This window comes from Taeniopygia guttata, chromosome 3, assembly GCF_048771995.1.
Source record: "Taeniopygia guttata chromosome 3, bTaeGut7.mat, whole genome shotgun sequence".
NCBI classification, from domain to species: Eukaryota; Metazoa; Chordata; class Aves; order Passeriformes; family Estrildidae; genus Taeniopygia; species Taeniopygia guttata.
In genome coordinates, this window is record NC_133027.1 from 1,166,158 (window position 1) to 1,188,193 (window position 22,036).

The 22,036-nt window shown below is 54.1% G+C and overlaps 1 protein-coding gene across 1 annotated transcript; it reads left to right on the forward strand.

Annotated features, from left to right (window-relative positions):
- Positions 1 to 2,363: 2,363 nt before the first annotated feature.
- On the forward strand, positions 2,364 to 21,475 carry PBK (PDZ binding kinase). Its single transcript, XM_030269755.4, has 7 exons — positions 2,364 to 2,448; positions 5,117 to 5,207; positions 6,712 to 6,854; positions 9,122 to 9,291; positions 13,388 to 13,517; positions 15,084 to 15,245; positions 17,363 to 21,475. The coding sequence occupies exons 1-7, from the start codon at positions 2,400 to 2,402 to the stop codon at positions 18,040 to 18,042; spliced, it is 1,425 nt and encodes a 474-aa protein (XP_030125615.4). The 5' UTR covers positions 2,364 to 2,399; the 3' UTR covers positions 18,043 to 21,475.
- Positions 21,476 to 22,036: the final 561 nt, after the last annotated feature.

Consider the following 22,036-nt stretch of genomic DNA (forward strand, 5'->3'; position numbering starts at 1 on the left):
TCCACCCCAAATCAACCCCAAATCCATCCCAAATCCACCCCAAACTGGAAACCCCAAATAAACTCCAAATCCACCCCAAATCCACCCCAAATCCATCCCAAATCCACCCCAAACTGGAAACCCCAAATAAACTCCAAATCCACCCCAAATCCACCCCAAATCCATCCCAAATCCACCCCAAACTGGAAACCCCAAATAAACTCCAAATCCACCCCAAATCCACCCCAAATCCACCCCAAAGGCACTGACCCCCAAAACCGGACTGACCCCAAAGGAAACCCCAAATCCTCCCTAAATCAACCTCAAATCCACCCCAAAATGGAAACCCCAAATCCACCCCAAAGAGTTTATGGTGTTTATGGAATTTATGGGATTTATGTCATTTATAGGTTTTTAAAAGGTTTATGGGATTTATGGGGTTTTTGGGGTTTATGGGGTTTACGGGGTTTAATGGGTTTTAATGGGATTTATGAGGTTTTTATAGGGTTTTTGGGATTTATGGGGTTTATGGGTTTTTAAGGGTTTTATGGGGTTTTAATGGGATTAATGGGGTTTATGAGGTTTTTAAGGGGTTTATGGGTTTTTATGGGATTTATGGGGTTGTTATGGAGGTTATGGGATTTATGGTTTTTTTTGGGGTTTATGGAGTTTATGGGATTTACGGGATTTTTGGGGATTTATGGGGTTTTGGGGATTTATGTTTTTTGGGGTTTTATGGGATTTGTGGGGTTTTTTTGGATTTTGGGGGTTTTCAGCAGTTTCTGGCCTTTACGGGGTTCCAGTGACCCCACAGCGCCCCGACAACTTCTTGGGGCCTCCCGGAGCACCCCAAATCCCCAAAATCCCCCCAAAATCCCCCAAAATCCCCCCAAAATCCCCCAAACTCCCCCAAAATCCGCCCCAAATCCGCCCAAAATCCCCCAAAATCCGCCAAAAATCCCCCCAAATCCCCCAAATCCGCCCAAAATTCCCCCAAATCCCCCAAAATCCCCCCAAATCCCCCAAATCCGCCCAAAATCCCCCAAAATCCCCCCCAAACCCCCACAGGCCACGCCCACTCCCGCTCTGGCCACGCCCCCGCGCCGACCGGGGCGATTACGTCACCCCGCAGCGCCTTTGGCCACGCCCACAACCCCGCCCTCATTACCATATCTGGTGATTGGCCACGCCCCCGGAAAGGGGCGGGGTCGGCGCGCGCGCGCGCGGGATTCGAACGCGGCGCCCGAAAACGGCCGGAAAAGGCGGGAAAAGGAGCCCCAAATTCCCGGGAATTCCCACCGGGAAAAGGAGCCCGGGATTCCCTGGGAGCGGGAAAAGGAGCGCCGAATTCCCTGGGAAAAGGAGCCCGGAATTCCCTGGAAAAGGAGCCCCGAATTCCCTGGAAAAGAAGCCCCGAATTTCCTGGAAAAGGAGCCCCGAATTCCTCGGGATCGGCAGCGGGATCCCGGAATTCCCCGGGATTCGCATCTGGAAGAGGATCCCGGAATTCCCGGGACCAGCGAGCCGCGGAGCGAGGTGGGGCCGGGGGCGCATCCTGGGAACCCCAAAATCCCGGGATCCCAAACCCCGGGATCCCAAATCCCGGGATCCTCCCATTCCCAAACCCCAGGATTTCCCCAATTCCCAAATCTGGGACCCCCAAATTCCCAAATCTGGGACCCCCTAATTACGGAATCTGGGTCTCCCCAGTTTCCAAATCTGGGATTTCCCAATTCCCAAATCCAGGCCCTCCAATTCCCAAATCTTGGCCCCCAGAATTCCCAAATCTGGGATTTCCCAGTTCCCAAATCCTGCCACCCCCCCCCTTCCAGTTCCCAAAATTTCTCCCAGTTCCCAAATCCTGGATTTCCCCAATTCCCAAATCCGGGACCCCCCAATTCCCAAATCTGGTACCTCCTCCAATTCCCAAATCCAACTCCCCCCACTTCCCAAAATTTCCCCCAATTCCCAAATCCAGCATTTCCCAGTTCCTAAATCCAGGCTCCCCCAATTCCCAAAATTTCCCCCAATTCCCAAAATTTGCCCCAGTTCCCAAATCCAGGCCCCTCCCCAGTTTCCAAAATTTCCCCCAATTCCCAAATCCAGGATTTCCCACTTCCCAAAACTTCCCCTAATTCCCAAATCCAGATTCCCCCCCTCCAATTCCCAAAATTTCCCCCAATTCCCAAAATTTCCCCCAGTTCCCAAATCCTCCCCCCGGTGCCATGGGGGTCCCTCCAGTTTCCCTGGTGCCCCGCAGGATCGGGATCATCGGGACCGGGATTGGGATTGGGATAATCGGGATCGGGATCGGGATCATCGGGATCGGGATCATTGGGATCGGGATCATCGGGATCGGGATCGGGATCATCGGGATCGGGATCATTGGGATCGGGATCATCGGGATCGGGATCGGCTCCATGGACACCTTCCAGTCCCCGGCGCCCTCGTCCCGCCGGGACAGAGACGGTGAGAACGCCGGAATTCCCTCGGGATCGGGAATTCCCCCGGGATCGGGATGGGCCCAATGGGATCGGGATATTTGATCCCAAAATGATCCCAATGGGATCAGGATGGTCCCAATGGGATTGGGATATTTGAGCCCAAAATGTTCCCAATGGGATCGGGAATTCCCCAGAGGGATTGGGATAATCCCAATGGGATTGGGATGTTTGATCCCAAAATGTTCCCAATGGGATCGGGAATTCCCCAGGGATCAGGATGTTCCCAATGGGATCGGGATGTTTGATCCCAAAGTGATCCCAACGGGATCACAGTGTTTGATCCCAAAATGTTCCCGATGGGATCGGGATGTTCTCAATGGGACCGGGATGTTCCCAACGGGATCAGGATGGGCCCAACGGGATCGGGATGTTTGATCCCAAAATGTTCCCAATGGGACCGGGATGATCCCAAAAGGACCGGGATGATCCCAAAAGGATGGGGATGACCCCAGAGGGATGGGGATGATCCCAATGGGATCAGGATGATCCCAAAGGGATGGGGATGTTCCCAAAGGGATGGGGATGATTCCAAAGGGATGGGGATGATCCCAAAGGACCGGGATGATCCCAAGGGGATGGGGATGATCCCAAAGGGGTGGGGATGACCCCAAAAGGACCGGGATGATCCCAAAAGGACCAGGACGATCCCAAAAGGATGGGGATGATCCCAAAAGGATGGGGATGACCCCAGAGGGATGGGGATGATCCCAATGGGATCAGGATGATCCCAAAGGGATGGGGATGTTCCCAAAGGGACCGGGATGATCCCAAAGGGATGGGGATGATCCCAAAGGGATGGGGATGATCCCAAAAGGACCGGGATGATCCCAAAGGGATGGGGATGATCCCAAATGGATTGGGATGATCCCAAAAGGACCAGGATGATCCCAAAGGGATGGGGATGATCCCAAAAGGACCGGGATGATCCCAAAAGGACCGGGATGATCCCAAAGGGATGGGGATGGTCCCAAAGGCACCGGGATGATCCCAAATGGATTGGGATGATCCCAAGCGGATCGCCAGGACCCCAGAGGCTGTTCCAGGGGACGCCCCCATCCCAAATCCAGGATCACGGACAGGAAGGGCCTGGGAAGGATCCCTGGGATGAATTCCAGAGGCTGCTCCAAGCCCTGGCCGACCTTCCCTGGGACAATCCCGCAGATTCCCGGGAAAACTCTGCCCGTGTCTCCCCCTTCCTCCTCCTCCTCCTCCTCCTCCTCCTGCTGCTGCTCCCGGTTTTATCCCTGAGCACATCCCGGTGGGAAATCCCTGGGATCAGCTGGGATCGGTTTCCCTTCCCCTTTCCCATCTCCCTGTCCCATTCCGTCCCTATTCCCAGTTTTCAGTTCCTGTTCCTATTCCCCTTTTCCATCCCTGTTCCCCATCCCTGTTTCTTATTCCCATTCCCCATCCCCATTTCCCTTTTCCATCCCTATTCCCATCCCCATTCCCATCCCTGTTCCCATTCCCCATCCCCATTTCCCATCCCCATTCCCAATTCCTGTTCCCATTTCCCATCCCCATTCCCATTTCCCATCCCCATTCCTGGTCCCATTCCCATTTCCCATTCCCATCCCTATTCCCCATTCCCAGTTCCCATTCCCATTTCCCAATCCCCGTTTCCCATTCTTGTTCCAATATCCCATTTCCCATTCCCGTCCCCAATCCCATTTCCGTCCCAGTTCCCATCCCCATTCCATCCCTGTTCCCATTTCCCCTTCCCATTTCCCAACCCCATTCCTAATTCCCGTTCCCATTTCCTATTCCCGTTCCCATTTCCCATTCCCATTTCCCATTCCCATCCTCTCCTATCCCATTTCCCAATCCTTGTTTCCCATCCCTGTTCCCGTTCCCCATCCCTATTTCCCATTCCCAATTCCCAATTTCCGTTCCCATTTCCCATTCCCGTTCCCATTTCCCATCCCCATTCCCAATTCCCGTTCCCATTCCCAATTCCCGTTCCCATTCCCCATCCCCGTTCCCAGTTCCCATCCACATTCCCATTCCCCATCCCCATTCCCAATTCCCATTCCCATTTCCCATCCCCATTCCCAATTCTTGTTCCCATTTCCCATTCCTGTTTCCCATAGTCATTCCCATTTCCCATCCCCATTCCCATCCCCATTTCTCATTCCCGTTCCCATCTCCATTCCCAATTCCCGTTCCCAATTCCCATTTCCCATCCCCGTTCCCGTTCCCATCTCCTCGTGCCGCTGGAATTCCCCTCAGGAACTGGGGTCGGATCTCCGGCATCTCCGTTTTTTCGGGAACAACCCCCCCCCCAGGCCTTTATGGGATTTCTGGGATTTATTTTCCCGCCCCGGGAACGGAGCTGGAATTTGGGAAAACACAGGGAGGGGCTGGAAGGATCTTCCCAAAAAAATCTGCCCGTGGGAATCCTGGGATATTTTGGGCCGGGAATTCCGCCAAGGATCCGGGATTTCAATCCCGGTGGGAATGGGGCTGCCGGGGCCGGGAATTCCGGGCGGGAATCGTTCCCCAAATCCAACCGGAACTTCCCCCGGAAACCGGCGGCTGTTGGGTGATTCCCGAGGAGCAGCTCCAGGATTTCCCCATCCCGGTGGGAATTCCCGGCAGGATTTCCCGCGGGATCACCGGGAATTTCCCCGCAGATCCCGGCCCCGCCTCCGTCACCATCCCGGCCTCTCCCTTCATGCGCAAGTTGGGATTCGGCACCGGAGTCAGCGTCTACCTGATGGAAAGGTCGGGAATGACCCTGTTCTTTGGGGATAATTCTGGGGAATTCCGGGATTTGGGATCGGTTCTTTTGGGATAACCCTTTCCCAGCTGGAATTCCGGGATTTGGGCTCCATTCCTGGGAATTCTGGGATTTTGGGCTCCATTCCTGGGAATTATGAGATTTGGGCTCCGTTATTTTGGGATAACCCTTTCCTGGGTGGAATTCCAGGGATCTGAGCTCCATTCCTGGGAATTCCAGGATTTTGGGCTCCATTATTTTGGGATAACTTTTTCCCAGGTAGAACTCTGGGATTTGGGCTCCATTCCTGGGAATTCCAGGATTTGGGATCCGTTATTTTGGGATAAACCTGTCCTGGCTGGAATTCGTGGGATTTAGACTCCATTATTTTGGGATAACCCTTTCCCAGCTAGAATTCTGGGATTTGGTCTCCATTCCTGGGAATTCCAGGATTTTGGGTTCCATTCCTGGGAATTCTGGGATTTGGGCTCCATAATTTTGGGACACGCTTTCCTGGCTGGAATTCCTGGGATTTTGGGCTCCATTATTTTGGGATAACTCTGTCCCGGCTGGAATTCTGGGATTTGAGCTCCATTCCTGGGAATTCCAGGATTTTGGGCTCCATTATTCTGGGATAACTTTTTCCCAGCTGGAATTCCAGGGATTTGGAGCTCCATTATTTTGGGACACCCTTTTCCAGCTGGAATTCTGGGATTTGGGCTCCATTCCTGGGAATTCCAGGGATTTGGGGCTCCATTCCTTCCCTCCACCAACTCCAGCTGGAAACGGGACCGGATAAAAATTCCCTGAAAAGCCCCAGAGGAGCTCGGAGCGTTCCCGTCCCGCGGCGGGATCGGATCCGTTTTCCCAGATCCCTCAGGACCCCCCCGGGCTGTTCCCAGTGGGAATTCCCTGGGAATGGGATCCATGAGAGCCATGGGAATGGGATCCTTGGGAGCCCTGGGAATGGGATCCATTGGAATGGGAGCTGTGGGATCCTTGGGAATGGGATCCTTGGGAATGCAATCTATGGGATCCATGGGAATGGGATCCATGGGATCCGTGGGAATGGGATCCTTGGGAGCCATGGGAATGGGAGCCTTGGGAATGGGACCATGGGAATGGGATCCATGGGATCCTTGGGAATGGGATCCATGGGATCCTTGGGAATGGGATCCATGGGAACGGGATCCATGGGAACAGGATCCATGGGATCCATGGGAATGGGATCAATGGGATCCTTGGGAATGTGATCCTTGGGAATGGGATCCATGGGAATGGGATCCATGGGATCCATGGGAACGGGATACCTGGGAATGGGATCCATGGGAATGGGATCCATGGGAACGGGATCAATGGGAATGGGATCCTTGGGAATGCGATCCATTGGATCCTTGGGAATGGGATCCTTGGGAATGGGATCCATGGGATACTTGGGAATGTGATCCCTGGGAATGGGATCCATGGGAATGGGATCCATGGGAATTCCCGGATTTCCCTTCCCGGCAGGTCTCCGCGGGGTCATTCCCGCTCTCCGTGGGCCGTGAAGAAAATCAACTCCGGCTGCTCCCGGAGCCAACGGAGCCTCTTCCAGCGGCGCCTCCGGGATGAGGCGCGGATCCTGCGGAGCCTCCGGCACCCCAACATCGTGGGTACGGAAACAGCGGGAATGCAGCGGGAATGGGGCCGGAGCCGTGGGAATGGGGCCAGATCCGTGGGAATGGGGCTTTGGATCCATTGGGAATGGGGATGGATCCGTGGGAATGGGGCTGGATCCATTGGGAATGGATCCATGGGAATGGGGTTGGATCCGTGGGAATGGGGCTGGATCCACGGGAATGGGGCTTTGGATCCGTGGGAATGGGGCTGGATCCGTGGGAATGGGGCTTTGGATCAATGGGAATGGGGCTGGATCCGTGGGAATGGGGATGGATCCGTGGGAATGGGGATGGATCCGTGGGAATGGGGATGGATCCGTGGGAATGGGGCTGGATCCGTGGGAATGGGGATGGATCCGTGGGAATGGGGATGGATCCGTGGGAATGGTGCTGGATCCACGGGAATGGGGCTGGATCTGTGGGAATGGGGCTTTGGATCCATGGGAATGGGGCTGGATCAGTTGGGAAAGGGATCCCATTCCCATGGCTCTCAGGGCTCCCAGTGCTCCCACTCCCAAGGCTCCCATGGATCCCATTCCACGGCTCCCATTCCCACAGATCCCATTCCCAAGGCTCCCATGGATGCCATTCCCAGGTCTCCCATTCCCAGGGCTCCCAGCGCTCCCATTCCCATGGATCCCACGTCTCCCACGGGTCCCATTCCCAAGGATCCCATGGATCCCATTCCCATGGATCCCATTCTCACAGCTCCCATTCCCAGGGCTCCTATTCCCAAAGATCTCATGGATCCCATTCCCAAGGCTCCCAGTGCTCCCAGCACTCCCATTCCCACAGATCCCATTCCCACGGCTCCCTGCACTCCCATTCCCAGCACTCCCATTCCCAGCACTCCCATTCCCAGTGCTCCCATTCCCAGGGCTCCCATTCCCAAGGCTCCCATTCCCAAGGCTCCCAGGGATCCCATTCCCACGGATCCCATTCCCAAGGATCCCAAGGATCCCATTCCCAAGGCTCCCAGGGCTCCCATTCCCAAGGCTCCCATTCCCAAGGCTCCCAGGGATCCCATTCCCATGGATCCCATTCCCAAGGATCCCAAGGATCCCATGGCTCCCATTCCCATGGCTCCCAGCACTCCCATTCCCAAGGATTCCATGGCTCCCATTCCCACAGCTCCCATGGCTCCCATTCCCAAGGATCCCAGCACTCCCATTCCCACAGCTCCCATGGCTCCCATTCCCAAGGATCCCATTCCCAAGGCTCCCATTCCCATGGATCCCATTCCCAGTGCTCCCAGCGCTCCCATTCCCATGGATCCCATTCCCAGTGCTCCCAGCGCTCCCATTCCCATGGATCCCATTCCCAAGGATCCCAGCGCTCCCATTCCCAAGGATTCCACAGATCCCATTCCCAAGGCTCCCAGCGCTCCCATTCTCAAGGATCCCATTCCCAGTGCTCCCAGCGCTCCCATTCCCAGGGCTCCCATGTCTCCCATTCCCAAGAATCCCACAGATCCCATTCCCAAGGCTCCCAGGGCTCCCATTCCCATGGATCCCACAGATCCCATTCTCATGGATCCCAGAGCTCCCATTCCCAAGGCTCCCATTCCCATGGATCCCGTTCCCAAGGATCCCATTCCCATGGATCCCATTCCCACAGCTCCCAAGGCTCCGATTCCCAGTGCTCCCAGCGCGCCCATTCCCATGTATCCCATTCCCACGGCTCCCATTCCCAAGGATCCCAGGGCTCCCATTCCCAAGGATCCCATGTCTCCCATGGGTCCCATTCCCAAGGATCCCATGGATCCCATTCCCATGGATCCCATGGCTCCCATTCTCACAGCTCCCATTCCCAGGGCTCCTATTCCCAAGGATCCCACAGATCTCATTCCCAAGGCTCCCAGGGCTCCCATTCCCATGGATCCCACAGATCCCATTTCCAAGGATCCCATGGATCCCATTCCCAAGCCTCCTATTCCCAAGGCTCCCAGCATTCTCATTCCCAAGGCTCCCAGGGCTCCCATTCCCAAGGATCCCATTCCCAAGGCTCCCAGCGCTCCCATTCCCATGGATCCCACATCTCCCATTCCCAAGGATCCCAAGGCTCCCATTCCCATGGATCCCATTCCCAAGGATCCCAAGGCTCCCATTCCCATGTCTCCCATTCCCAAGGATCCTATGGATCCCATTCCCATGGATCCCATTCCCATGGCTCCCAGCGCTCCCATTCCCATGGCTCCCACTCCCAGTGCTCCCAGTGCTCCCAGTGTTCCCATTCCGGTTTTCCGGTTTATCCCGGCGCAGGGTACCGGGCGCTGGCGGCGGCTCCGGACGGGAGCCTGTGCCTGGCCATGGAATTCGGGGGGGAGCGATCCCTGCAGGATCGGATCGAGGAGCGCCGGGAGCGCGGCCTCGGAGCCTTCCCGGCCCCGACCGTCCTGCGGGTGGCGCTCTGCGTGGCCCGGGGCCTGCAGGTACGGAAAACACGGAATTCCGGGGGAAAATATGGAATTATGGGAAAAACCATCCTGCGCGTGGCGCTCTGCGTGGCCCGGGGTCTGCAGGTACGGAAACAAGGAATTCCGGGGGGAAATATGGGATTATGGGGAAAAACACGGGATTCTGGGCAAAAACATGGAATTCTGGGGGAAAACACGGGATTATGGGGATAAAACCATGGAATTCTGGGAAGAAAAACCGGATTCTGGGGGAAACACGGGATTCTGGGGAAAATACAGGATGGTGGGGAAAAAAACCCGGGATTCTGAGGAAAACATGGAATTCTGGGGAAAAACACGGGATTCCGGAGAAAAACCATGGGATTATGGGGAAAAAAACACTGAATTCTGGGAAAAACATGGGATTCTGGGGGAAAACACGGGATTCCGGGGAAAAAACATGGGATTCCGGGGAAAAACATGGAATTCTGGGGAAAAACCGTCCTGCGCGTGGCGCTCTGCGTCGCCCGCGGCCTGCAGGTACGGAAACGCGGAATTCCAGGGGAAAACATGGAATTCTGGGTGGAAAACACAGGATTATGGGGAAAAAATACAGGATTCCAGGGAAAAAACATGGGATTTTGGGAAAAAAACGGAATTATGCGGAAAAAAGCATGAGATTCTGGGAAGAAAAACTGGATTCTGGCGAAAACACGGGATTCTGGGAAATAAACATGGGATTCCACGAAAAAAAAAACAGGATTCTGGGAAAAAAAAAAACGGGATTCCGGGGGAAAAACCATCTTGCGCGTGGCGCTCTGCGTGGCCCGGGGTCTGCAGGTACGGAAACGCGGAATTCCAGGGGGAAAATATGGAATTCTGGGGGAAAAATATGGAATTCCGGGGAAAAACCATCCTGCGCGTGGCGCTCTGCGTGGCCCGCGGCCTGCAGGTATGGAAACACGGAATTCCGGGGAAAAACATGGAATTCTGGGGGAAAACATGGGATTATGGGGAAAAAATACAGGATTCCAGGGAAAAAACATGGGATTTTGGGAAAAAACGGAATTATGGGGAAAAAAACATGGGATTCTGGGAAGAAAAAGCGGATTCTGGGGAAAACACGGGATTCTGGGGAAAATACAGGATGGTGGGGAAAAAAACCCGGGATTCTGAGGAAAACATGGAATTCTGGGGAAAAACACGGGATTCCGGAGAAAAACCATGGGATTATGGGGAAAAAACACAGAATTCTGGGAAAAACACGGGATTCTGGGGAAAAAACCACAGGATTCCAGGGCAAAAACATGGAATTCGGGGGAAAAACCATCCTGCGTGTGGCGCTCTGCGTGGCCCACGGCCTGCAGGTACGGAAACACGGAATTCCAGGGGAAAATATGGGATTATGGGGGAAAACACGGGATTATGGGGAAAAACACGGAATTCCGGGGGAAAACATGGGATTATGGGGAAAACCATGGGATTATGGGGAAAAACACGGAATTCCAGGGAAAAAACATGGGATTTTGGGAAAAAACAAAATTAAGGGGAAGAAAACGTGGGATTTTGGGAAGAAAAACCGGATTCTGGGGAAAACACGGGATTCTGGGAAAAAACATGGGATTCCAGGGAAAAACATGTAATTCTGGGGGAAAACACAGGATTATTGGGGGAAAACACAGGATTATGGGGGAAAATATGGAATTCTGGGGAAAAACTGTCCTGCGCGTGGCGCTCCGCGTGGCCCGCGGCCTGCAGGTACGGAAAACATGGAATTCCGGGGGGAAATATGGAATTCCGGGGGAAAATATGGGATTATGGGGAAAACCATCCTGCGCGTGGCGCTCTGCGTGGCCCGGGGCCTGCAGGTACAGAAAACATGGAATTCCGGGGGGAAAATATGGAATTATGGGGAAAACACGGGATTTCGGGGGGAAACATGGGATTTTGGGGAAAAAAACACGGGATTCTGGGGAAAAAAATGGGATTATGGGGGGGGAACATGGGATTATTGGGGAAAAAACACGGGATTATGGGAAAAAACACTGAACTTTGGGGAAAAACACGGGATTCTGGGGGGAAAACACGGGATTATGGGGGAGAACACGGGATTATGGAGAAAAACATGGGATTATGGGGAAAAAGAAACGGGATTTGGGGAAAAAAATGGGATTCTGGGAAAAAAACATTAAATTCTGGAAAAAACACAGAATTATTGGAAAAAACACGGGATTATCAGAAAAAAACATGGGATTCTGGGAAAAAGCATGAAATTCTGGGAAAAAACACGGGATTCTGAGAAAAAACATGGAATTCTGGGAAAAATATGGCATTCTGGGAAAAAACATGAGATTCCGGTTAAAAACATGGAATTCTGGGGAAAAACACAATTCTGGGGAAAAAAAAGGGATTTAGGGGAAAAACACGGGATTCTGGGAAAAACATTCCCGTCTCTCGTTCCCGGTGTTCCAGGCCCTCATTCCCGGTGTTCATTCCATGTGTTCCTGGCTCTCATTCCCAGCATTCCCATCTCTCGTTCCCGGTGTTCCTGGCTCTCATTCCCGGTGTTCATTCCCGGCTCTCATTCCCGGCATTCCCGTCTCTCGTTTCTGGTGTTCCAGGCCCTGATTCCCGGTGTTCATTCCCAACCTTCCCTGCGTTAATTCCCGGAGTTCCCAGCTCTCATTCCCAGCATTCCTGGTGTTCGTTCCTGGCATTCCCGGCTCTCATTCCTGGTGTTCATTCCATGTGTTCCCGGCTCTCATTCCCAGCATTCCCATCTCTCGATCTCGGCATTCCTGGTGTTCATTCCCAACGTTCCCAGATCTCATTCCTGGCATTCCCATCTCTCATTCCCGGTGCTCCCGGCTCTGACTCCCGTCGTTCCCGGTGTTCCCGGCTCTCATTCCCAGCATTCCCATCTCTCATTCCTGGTGCTCCCGGCTCTCATTCCCGTCATTCCCGGCTCCGGCTCTCACCGTTCCCGTCGTTCCCGGTGCTCGTTCCGTCATTCCCATCTCTCGTTCCTGGCATTCCCGGCTCTCATTCCCAACGTTCCCAGATCTCATTCCCAGCATTCCCATCTCTCATTCCCGGTGCTCCCGGCTCTCGTTCCCGTGGCTCCTGGCATTCCCAGCGTTCCCGGCTCTTGCTCTCGCCGTGCCCGTCGTTCCCGGTGCTCGTTCCGTCATTCCCATCTCTCGTTCCCGGCATTCCCGGTGTTCATTCCCAACGTTCCCAGATCTCATTCCCGGTGCTCCTGGCTCCGGCTCCTGGCGTTCCCAGCGTTCCCGGCTCTGGCTTCCGCTGTTCCTGTCGTTCCCGGTGCTCGTTCCGTCGTTCCCATCTCTCGTTCCCGGCATTCCTGGCTCTCATTCCCAATGTTCCCAGATCTCATTCCCGGCATTCCCATCTCTTGTTCCCAGCATTCCTGGTGTTCATTCCCAACGTTCCCAGCTCTCATTCCCAGCATTCCCATCTCTCATTCCCGGTGCTCCCGGCTCTCGTTCCCAGTGTTCCCAGCATTCCAGGCTCTCATTCCCGGCATTCCTGGCTCTCATTCCCAACGTTCCCAGCTCTCATTCCCGGCATTCCCATCTCTCATTCCCGGTGCTCCTGGCTCTCATTCCCAACGTTCCCAGATCTCATTCCCAGCATTCCCATCTCTTGTTCCTGGTGTTCCCGGCTCTCGTTCCCGTTGCTCCCCGCTCTGACTCCCGGCGTTCCCGTCGTTCCCGGTGCTCGTTCCGTCGTTCCCATCTCTCGTTCCTGGAATTCCAGGCTCTCATTCCCGGTGTTCCCAGATCTCATTCCCGGCATTCCCATCTCTCGTTCCCGGTGCTCCCGGCTCTGACTCCTGTCGTTCCCAGTGTTCCTGGCTCTCATTCCCATCGCTCCCGGCTCTCATTCCCGGTGTTCATTCCCAATGTTCCCAGATCTCATTCCTGGTATTCCCATCTCTCATTCCCGGTGCTCCCGGCTCTCGTTCCCGTCGTTCCCGGCTCCGGCTCCTGGCGTTCCCGCATTCCTGGCTCTCGTTCCGTCATTCCCGGCTCCGGTTCCCGTCATTCCCGTTGCTCCCGGTGTTTGTTCCCGGCATTCCCGTCGTTCCCATTCCCGCATTCCGGGGCAGTACCTGCACACGGAGCAGCGGCTGCTGCACGGGGACATCAAGTCCCCCAACGTCGTCGTCCGCGGCGCCTTCGAGACCGTCAAGATCTGCGACGTCGGCGTCTCCCTGCGCCTGGACGAGAACCTGACCGGTGCGGCCCGGAACAACGGGAATTCCGGGAATGGATGGGGGGGGGGCATCCCATGGATCCCGTTCCCATTCCCATGGATCCTATTCCCATTCCTGTTGGGGTGGGATTCCCGGGAATGTGGGGTTCCCATCCCATGGATCCCATTCCCATCCCATGGATCCTGTTCCCATGGATCCCACCTCCATTCCCGTTGGGATGGGATTCCTGGGAATGTGGGGTTCTCATCCCATGGATCCCATTCCCATTCCCATGGATCCTATTCCATTCCCATGGGTCCTGTCCCATTCCCATGGATCCTGTTCCCATGAATCCCACCTGCATTCCTGTTGGGGTGGGATTCACGGGAATGTGGGGTTCCCATCCCATGGATCTCATTCCCATAAATCCCATCTCCATTCCTGTCGGGGTGGGATTCCTGGGAATCTGGGGTTCCCATTCCCATGGGTCCCATTCCCATGGATCCTATTCCATTCCCATGGATCCCATTCCCATGGATCCCATCTACATGCCCGTTGGGGTGGGATTCCTGGGAATGTGGGGTTCCCATTCCCCTTTCCCGTTCCCGTTTCCCATTCCCATTCCCGTTTCCCGGTGCAGTCTCGGCCCCTATTCCCGTTCCCGTTTCCTGTTCCCATTCACGGTTCCCACTCCCATTCCCAATTCCCATTTCCCATTCCCGTTCCTGTTCTTGTTCCCAATTCCCATTTCCCATTCCCGTTCCCGTTTCCCGGCACAGTCTTGGTTCCCATTCCCGTTCACATTCCCACTCCCCGTTCCCAATTCCTGTTCCCGTTTCCCAGCGCAGTCTCAGACCCCATTCCCATTCCCGTTTACGATTCCCGTTCCCATTGCTGTTTCCATTCCCAGTTCCTGGTTCCCATTCCCATTCCTGGTTCCCGTTCCCAATTCCTGTTCCCATTCCTGTTTCCCGGTGCAGTCTCAGACCCATTTCCCGTTCCCATTCCCGTTCCCAATTCCCATTCTCGTTTCCCATTCCCATCCCCATCCCCATTCCCATCCCCGTCCCCGTTCCCATTCCCATTCCCGATTCCCGGCGCACTCTTGGCCCCTATTCCCATTCCCGTTCCCATTCCCCATTCCCATTCCCAATTCCCATTCCCATTCCTATCCCATTTCCCATTCCCAGTTCCCGTTTCCCATTCCCAATTCCCATTCCCAATTCCCATTCCCATCCCCATTCCCGTTCCCATTCCCAATACCCATTCCCATTTCCCATCCCTGTTCCATTTCCCATTCCCATTTCCCTTTCCCAGTTCCCGTTCCCATTCCCAATTCCTGTTCCCATACCCATTCCCATTCCCATTCCCATTCCCAATTCCCATCCCCATTCCCATCCCCATTCCCATACCCATTCCCATACCCATTCCCATTCCCATTCCCAATTCCCATCCCCATTCCCGTTCCCATTCCCAATCCCATTCCCATTTCCCATTCCCATTTTCCCGATTCCCGGCACAGTGTCGGTTCCAATTCCCATTCCCATTCCCAATTCCCGATTCCCGGCACAGTCTCAGTTCCCATTCCCATTCCGTATTCCCGGCGCAGTGTCGGATCCGTGTGCGCGCTACGTGGGCTCGGAGCCGTGGCTGCCTCCGGAGGCGCTGGAGCCGGGCGGGATCGTCTCCGACCGCTCCGACGTCTTCGCGCTCGGCCTGACGCTCTGGGAGATGCTGGCGCTGGCCGTGCCCCACCTGCCCCCGCCCCCAGGTCCGGAATCCCGGGAATTCCCACCGGGAATTCCCACCGGGAATCAGCCGGGAACCCCCCCGGGACGGGATCCGGCGGGAAATCCACCGGGAAAGGCGCTCCGGGATTTGGGAAAAGGGACGGAGGGACGGGAGTGGGAAATGGGGGTTGGGTGGGTGGGAGGAATTCCCAACCGGGCTGGAATTCCCAAAGAATCCCTGGGAATGTCCAAGGGCGGGTTTGGATTTCCCGGCCAGGCTGGAATTCCCAAAGAATCTCTGGGAATGTCCAAGTGCGGATTTGGAATTCCCAAAGAATCCCTGGGAATGTCCAAGGGTGGGTTTGGATTTCCCAGATGGGCTGGAATTCCCAAAGAATCCCTGGGGAATGTCCAAGGGTGGGTTTGGATTTGCCGTCCGGGCTGGAATTCCCAAAGAATCTCTGTGAATGTCCAAATCTCTGGGAATGTCCAAGGGTGGGTTTGGATTTCCCAGCCAGGCTGGAATTCCCAAAGAATCTCTGGGAATGTCCAATTGTGGATTTGGATTTCCCAGCCAGGCTGGAATTCCCAGAGAATCCCCGGGAATGTCCAAGGGTGGGTTTGGATCACCCCGGGATCCTGGGAAGTGTCCCTGGGATGGGATTGAAGGTCCATGGATCCCATCCAAACCATTCCGGGATTGTGGATCGAGGACACTCAGGATCCATCCTGAGGGATTTTTATGGAATTTGGGGATGGAAAAGGGAAGGGAGACCCTTCCTGGAGTCCCCAATTCCCAAGGAATTCCCAAAATTCCTTCTCCAGGAGGAGTCGGGATGGGGCTGGATCAAATCCAGGAGAGCTGCAGAGGGATTTGGGAAAAGGACCGGGAATGGCAGGGCAGGGACGGCTCCCAGTGACACAGGGGCGGGATTTTGGGATTTTGGGATTTCGGGAATTCCCGGCTGGGCTGGAATTCCCAGAGAATCCCTGGGAATGTCCCAGGAAAGGTTGGGATCACCCTGGGAACATCGGGAAGCGCCGGGCCGGGATCAGGGCCGGCTTTCCCGGCCGCCATTCCAGAGGGTCGGGAACTTGGGCTGTTGGGATCTTGGAAATTTGGGAATTTGGGGATTTTGGGATCTTGGAATCTTCAGATTGGGGACTTTGGGATCTTGGGATTTTGGGAACTTGGGATCTTGGAAGCTTGGGATCTTGGGAATTTGGGATCTTAGAGAACTTGGGATTTGGGGATTTGGGATCTTGGGATATTGGGACATTGGGATTTTGAAATCTTGGAATCTTTGGATTTGGGGATTTGGGATTTTGGAAATTTGGGACTTTGGGATCTTAGAAACTTGGGAATTTGGGATCTTAGAAAACTTGGAATTTGGGGATTTGGGATCTTGGGATATTGGGACATTGGGATCTTGGAATCTTTGAATTTGGGAATTTGGGATCTTGGGATATTGTGACTTTAGGATCTTGGGATTTTGGAATCTTGGAATCTCTGGATTTGGGGATTTGGGAATTTGGGAATTTGGGATCTTGGAATCTTCAGATTTGGGATCTTGGGATGTTGGGTTCTTGGAAGCTTGGGAATTTGGGATCTTAGAAAACTTGGAGTTTGGGGATTTTGGGGATTTGGGATCTTGGGACTTTAGAATCTTGGGATTTTGGAATCTTGGAATCTTTGCATTTGGGGAATTTGGGATTTTGGGATCTTGGGAAGGAATTCCTGGCTGGGAGAGTGGGGAGGGGCTGGGCTGGAATTCCCAGCAGATCCCAGGGAACATCGGGAAGCACCGGGCCAGGATCGGGGCCGGCATTCCCGGGATGGATCCTCTCCCAGTGTCCGCACCCTCCCACCATTCCAGAGGGTCGGGATCTTAGGATTTGGGGATTTTGGGATCTTGGGATATTGGGACATTGGGATCTTAGAAACTTGGGAATTTGGGATCTTAGAGAACAGTGAATTTGGGGATTTTGGGGATTTGGGATCTTGGGATTTTGGGATCTTGGAATGTTGGGATCTTGGCATTTCTGTCTGGAATTCCCAGCGGATCCCAGGGAACATCGGGGCGCGCCGGGCCGGGATCAGGGCCGGCATTCCTGGGATCCTCTCCCATGCCCACTCCCGCTGTCTCTGCCATTCCAGAGGGTCGGGATTCCCGACTGGAGGAGGATTTCCGGCTGGAAGATTCCCGGTTGGCCGATTCCGTGTCGAAGGATTCCCGGCTAGAAGATTCCCAAGGGGAGGATTCCCAGTTGGTCGATTCCCATTTGGAAGATTCCCATTTGGATGATTCAACGTTGGATGATTCCCATTTGGAAGATTCCCAAGGGGAGGATTCCCATTTGGAAGATTCCCAGCTGGAAGATTCCCAGTTGGAAGATTCCCAAGGGGACGATTCCCAGATAGAGAATTCCCATCTGGCCGATTCCATGTCCTCGTCAGACGACTCCTGGGACGAGGCGGCGTTCCGGGCGGCGCTGGGCTCTCGGCCGGCGCTGCCGCGGGCAGTTCTGGTGCCGGCGCAGGCGCCGGTTCTGGAGCTGTTCTGCGCCTGCACCGCCGCCGCGCCCCGGCAGCGCCCGCCCGCCGCAGCCATCGTCCGCGCCCTGGAGAGCATCCCGGGGACGGCATTCCCGGGAAAAACCAGCCCGGAGAGCCGCCGGGAACATCCCGATCCCGCCGCCGCCATCGTCCGCGCCCTGGAGAGCCGCCGGGAGCATCCCGGGGACGGCATTCCCGGGAAAAACAGCCCGGAGAGCCGCCGGGAACATCCCGATCCCGGGAAAAACCAGCCTGGAGAGCCGCTGGGAGCGTCCCGGTGACGGCATTCCCAGGAAAAACCAGCCCGGAGAGCCGCCAGGAGCATCCCGATCCCGGGAAAAACCAGCCCGGAGAGAATCCCAGTGACGGCATTCCCGGGAAAAACCAGCCCGGAGAGAATCCCGGTGACGGCATTCCCGGGAAAAACCAGCCCAGAGAGAATCCCAGTGATGGCATTCCCGGGAAAAACAGCCCGGAGAGCCGCCGGGAGTGTCCCGATCCCAGGAAAAACCAGCCCGGAGAGAATCCCGGTGACGGCATTCCCGGGAAAAACCAGCCTGGAGAGCCGGGAGCATCCCGATCCCGGGAAAAACCACCCCAGAGAGTGTCCCGGTGACGGCATTCCCGGGAAAAACCAGCCCGGAGAGAATCCCAGTGACGGCATTCCCGGGAAAAACCAGCCCGGAGAGACGGGAGAGTCCCGGTGACGGCATTCCCAGGAAAACCAGCCCGGAGAGACGGGAGAGTCCCAGTGACGGCATTCCCAGGAAAACCAGCCCGGAGAGCCACCGGGAACATCCCGATCCCGGGAAAAACCAGCCTGGAGAGCCGCCGGGAACGTCCCGGTGACGGCATTCCCGGGAAAAACCAGCACGGAGAGACGGGAGAGTCCCGATCCCGGGAAAAAACAGCCTGGAGAGAATCCCAGTGACAGCGATCCCGGGAAAAACCAGCCCAGAGAGCCGCCGGGAGCGTCCCGATCCCGGGAAAAACCAGCCCAGAGAGCGTCCCAGTGACAGCATTCCCGGGAAAAACAGCCCGGAGAGCCGCCGGGAGCGTCCCAATCCCGGGAAAAACCAGCTCGGAGAGAATCCCAGTGACGGCATTCCCGGGAGAAACAGCCCGGAGAGCTGCCAGGAACATCCCGGTGACGCCATTCCCGGGAAAAACCAGCCTGGAGAGAATCCCGGTGACGGCATTCCCGGGAAAAACCAGCCCAGAGAGAATCCCGGTGACGGCATTCCCAGGAAAAACCAGCCCAGAGAGACGGGAGCATCCCAGTGATGGCATTCCCGGGAAAAACCAGCCCGGAGAGAATCCCAGTGACGGCATTCCCGGGAAAACCAGCCCGGAGAGCCGCCGGGAACATCCCGATCCCGGGAAAAACCAGCCCGGAGAGAATCCCGGTGACGGCATTCCCGGGAAAAAAAGCCCGGAGAGCCGCTGGGAGCATCCCAGTGACAGCATTCCCGGGAAAAACAGCCCGGAGAGCTGGGAGCATCCCGATCCCGCCGCCGCCATCGTCCGCGCCCTGGAGAGCCGCCGGGAATGTCCCGGTGACAGCATTCCCGGGAAAAACCAGCCCAGAGAGCCGCCGGGAGCATCCCAGTGACAGCGTTCCCGGGAAAAACCAGCCCGGAGAGCCGGGCACGGCGGTTACGGAGCCGGAATTCCCGGGGTCACACGGCCCCGACCGCCTCGGGGTAACGGGGATGGAGTTCCCGGGATTCTGGAGCCAGAATTCCTGGGATTCCGGAATCTGGAATTCCCAGGATTCCAGAATCTGGAATTCCCAGGATTCCAGAGCCCAAAATTCCTGGGATTCCGGAGCCGGAATTCCTGGGATTCCACAGCCCAGAATTCCCAGCATTATGGAGCCAGAATCCCCAGGATTACAGAGCCCAGAATTCCTGGGATTCTGGAATGTGGAATTCCTGGGATTCCAGAGCCCTGACTGCCTGGGGTAATGTAGATGGAATTCCCATGATTCCAGAGCCAGAATTCCCGGGATTTCAGAGCCAGAATTCCCAGCATTATGGAGCTGGAATCCCCAGTATTCCAGAGCCCAGAATTCCTGAGATTCCAGAGCCCAGAATCCCCAGGATTCCAGAGCCCAGAATTCCCAGGATTATGGAGCTGGAATTTCTAGAGTTCCAGACCTGGAATTCCTGGGATTATGGATCCTGGAACTCCTGGGATTCCAGAGCTGGAATTCCCGGGGTTCCACAGCCCACAATTCCCAAATTATGGAGCCGGAATCCCCAGGATTCCAGAGCCCAGAATTCCTGGGATTCCGGAATCTGGAATTCCCAAGATTCCAGAGCCCAGAATTCCCAAGATTCCAGAGTCTATTCCTGGAATGCCAGAGCCTGGAGAGACTGGGAATTCCCAGGATTACGGAGCTGGAATTCCCAGGATTACGGAGCCACAATTCCCAGGATTCTGGAACTGGAATTCCCGGAATTCCAGAGCCCGGCATCCAGGTTTTAGGATTCAATTTTCCCGCTGGGGTTCGGATTTTCCCAAGTTTTTTCCTGGATTTTCCCTTTTTTAGGTCAGATTTTCCCTCTTTTCCAGGCTGAATTTTCCCTGTTTTTTTTGGGCTGGAATTTCCCGAGTTTTCCCATTGGATTTTCCCTCTTTTCCAGGCTGAATTTTCCCAGGTTTTTAGGATTGGATTTCCCTCATTTTCCCTCTTTTTCGGGTTTGGATTTTCCCGTTTTTTTGGTTGGATTTTCCCTGGTTTTTGGGACGGATTCTCCCTTTGAAGTTGAATTTTCCCAAGTTTTTTTCCTGGATTTTCCCAAGTTTTTAAGGTCGGATTTTCCCTCTTTTTGGAGCTGGAATTTCCCACTTTTAGGTCGAATTTTCCCTCATTTTTTAGTTGGATTTTCCCTCTTTTCCAGGCAGGATTTTTCCTCTGGGATTTGGATTTCCCCAAATTCTTTCCTGGATTTTTTTGGGCTGGATTTTCCCTCTTTTAGGTCAGATTTTCCCTGAATTTTTGGGTTGGTTTTCCCTTTTTTAGGTCAGATTTTCCCTCTTTTTGTTTTTCTGCAGGATTTTCCTTCCTTTTGTGATGGATTTTCCCAAATTTTTTTCCCTGGATTTTCCCAGTTTTTTTCCCTGAATTCTCCCAATTTTTTTCCTGGATTTTCCCAAATTTTTGGGCTGGATTTTTCCTCTTTTAGGTCAGATTTTCCCTCTTTTTTTACCTGGATTTTCCTTCCTTCTGCAGTTGGATTTTTTCCTCTGGAGTTTGGATTTTCCCCAAGTTTTTTCCTGTTTTTTTTTCCCAAGTTTTTAAGGTTGGATTTCTAAAATTTGGGGTTTAGATTTTTCCAGGTTTTTTTCCTGGATTTTTCCCAACTTTTCAGGGTTGGATTCCTCAAATTTGGGGGTTTGGATTTTTCCAGGTTTTTTCCTGGATTTTTCCCTTTTTTTGAGTTGAATTTTCCCAAGTTTTTAGGGTTGGATTTCTCAAATTTGGGTTTTAGATTTTTCCAGGTTTTTTCCTGGATTTTCCCCTTTTTTTGAGTTGGATTTTCCCAAGTTTTCAGGGTTTGGATTTCTCAAATTTGGGTTTGGATTTCCCAAATTTTTTTCCTGCGTTTTCCCTATTTTTTTGGGCTGGATTTCCTGAGTTTTCCCGTTGGATTTTCCCGAGTTTTTCCTCCGGAACGTTCCCAATAAATGGATTTATTTGTTCCTCTCTCCGGGCTCGGATTTTTCCTTGGGATTTGGCTTTTCCAGAGGGGCGGGAGCTGGGACGGGATTGGCTGCTCTGAGGGAGGAAAATCCCAAAAAAAACCCCGGAATATTCCCATAAAACCTTGGAATATCCCAAAAAAACCCCAAAATATTCCCATAAAACCTTGGAACATTCCCATAAAACCTTGAATCTCCCAAAAAACCAAAAATATTCTCATAAAAGCTTGGAATGTCCCAAAAAACCCAAAATACTCCCATAAAACCTTGAATCTCCCAAAGAAACCAAAATATTCCCATAAAACCTTGGAATATCCCAAAAAACCCAAAATATTCCCATAAAACCTTGGAATATCCCAAAAAACCCCGAAATATTCCCATAAAACCTTGGAATATCCCAAAACCCCCTGAAATATTCCCATAAAACCTTGGAATATTCTCAAAACCTTGGAATATTCCCATAAAACCTTGAATCTCCCAAAAAACCAAAAAAATTCCCATAAAAGCTTGGAATGTCCCCAAAAACCCCAAAATATTCCCATAAATACTTGGAATATCCCCCAAAAA

Excerpts from the sequence above, each read along its gene's own strand:
- PBK (XM_030269755.4), top strand. The coding sequence starts at position 2,400 with ATGGACACCTTCCAGTCCCCGGCGCCCTCGTCCCGCCGGGACAGAGAC. Across the intron at positions 9,292-13,387 it reads GCGTGGCCCGGGGCCTGCAG|TACCTGCACACGGAGCAGCG; the intron begins GTACGGAAAACA and ends ATTCCGGGGCAG. Across the intron at positions 13,518-15,083 it reads CCTGGACGAGAACCTGACCG|TGTCGGATCCGTGTGCGCGC; the intron begins GTGCGGCCCGGA and ends TTCCCGGCGCAG.